This window comes from Lutjanus erythropterus, chromosome 15, assembly GCF_056507025.1.
Source record: "Lutjanus erythropterus isolate fLutEry1 chromosome 15, fLutEry1.hap2, whole genome shotgun sequence".
NCBI classification, from domain to species: Eukaryota; Metazoa; Chordata; class Actinopteri; order Lutjaniformes; family Lutjanidae; genus Lutjanus; species Lutjanus erythropterus.
Genome location: NC_139331.1, coordinates 38,232,108 through 38,233,791, shown reverse-complemented (window position 1 = coordinate 38,233,791; position 1,684 = coordinate 38,232,108). Strand labels below are relative to the sequence as shown.

Sequence of the window (1,684 nt, the reverse complement as noted above, 5' to 3'; positions counted from 1 at the left end):
CGAGTTAGAGCCTGGAGACAGACAGAGAGAGACAGGCGGTGATCAGTACCGGTCTGTGGTTCTGCTACAACCTGGACTGTGTTAGTGACGTACTGCATGCGAGTGGTGTGGCGGGCCACATCAGCTCCTGGGTGCGTGAGCGACGTCCCTGTCCGTCCACGTAGATGCCGAGCTGGCTGAAGCAGAGCAGCACCTCAGCGGTGCCTACCTCTAGGGCGTGCAGGGCATCCAGAGGCTGCTGGGACAGGAAGGCCAGAGACGGGTCGGCTAGATTCACCAGACTGATGGGCGACGACTCGCCCTGCAGCGCCAGCAGAGCAAAGCCCGATGGATACCCGACACACAGCCGCTCCCGCACCATCCCCAACCACTGCACCGTCCCCGGAGCCTGCACCTCCCACAGCTTCTTATAGTGCGGCTTCGCTCTGGTAATCTCGTAGCACTGGACCTAAGGGGACAGACAGAACCAGAGTGTTAAAACAGGAGCACAACCAGAATCAGACTGCTGAAATGGGAACAGAACCAGAACCAGAGTGTTAGAACACAAACAGAACCAGAACTACAGCTTCTGGTGTTTGTCTGACCTGGCGTTTGACAGCGGCCAGCAGACAGGCGGGGCCTCCAGGTCGGAGCGACCCTGTGGTCAGAGCCTGGCAGCCTTTGGTTTCCGTCAGCTTGATGTCGAATGTGGACTCGGCGCCCTCCAGTGCCCCCCAGGCGTGAAGGTGGACATGACGGTTCCGACCGCAGAGCAGGGCGATGATCTTCTCCTTTGGGATCAAATCGATCTGATAGACCTTCTTACTGTCAGCTGCCCGTACAATCACTGCAGAGAGAGAGACAGGTGTCTGTGTGTCTGACTGATTGTCTCTGTGTGTGTGTGTGACTGTGTGTGTGTCTGTGTGTCTCACCATCTCTGGTGACCTCAACAACAAACAGTCCGTCTTCTGTTCCCAGGGCGATCCTCTCCCGATCTGCATGGACAGAGAATACGTTTGATTCTATAATCACAAAAATTGAAACACCGTAAAAGCAACAATCTGACAGAATTTTAAGAGAATTCCTGGAAATACTGTTGCACCAAAACCTCCCAAAATCCTTCACTAGCCAAAAACCTCTCTAACGGCCTGATTCCACCAGCTGTCAAAGCTGATCACAGTGCTTCTGGGTTCCCTGGTCAATTTTCAAAACACCCTGGACACTCCTGATCTTTACGATACAGGTTAGCAACAGACAACAAATACAGAAACTTCTTCCTTACAAAATCTTAACTTCCTCGCAGACCCAGCTCCCCAAAACACATTCTACAAAAAACCTTCACACACATCCCCAAGATCTTCTCTAAACTGCCCTTAACAAACCTGAACTTTAAAGTTTAAAAACAAGAATAGAAAGCTGCAGAAAACTACAGAGTTCTTGTCTCTGTTAGTATTAGCAGTCAGTGCACAGTCTGTCAGTAGTGTCAGTACAGACCAACGACAATCTCCAGCTTTAGTTGTTAAAACTTTCTGGAAACAATTAACAAGTTCAAAGAAACTGGACAGCGGAACCAATCCGAAATCTTTGGGGTGGAGGACATTGAGGAATCATTGTGTTCAGTAAGACGTGTCCTTGAAAAAATGTTTGCTAGTGATTGATCTCTGATCATCTGGTATCACAAGACCAGTACTTAGTAGAGGCTATT

At 50.2% G+C, this 1,684-nt stretch overlaps 1 protein-coding gene across 6 annotated transcripts in view; it reads right to left on the bottom strand.

Annotated features, from left to right (window-relative positions):
- Positions 1-93: 93 nt before the first annotated feature.
- cdc42bpb (CDC42 binding protein kinase beta (DMPK-like)) overlaps positions 94-1,684 on the bottom strand; it is a gene marked incomplete at its 3' end in the record, with an annotated part of 40,538 nt that continues 38,947 nt past the window's right edge. For all 6 annotated transcript variants that reach the window (XM_084737178.1, XM_084737179.1, XM_084737183.1 and 3 more), the window contains 3 exon segments: positions 94-448; positions 585-826; positions 912-974. In XM_084737178.1, coding sequence (XP_084593304.1) covers positions 94-448; positions 585-826; positions 912-974 — 660 coding nt within the window.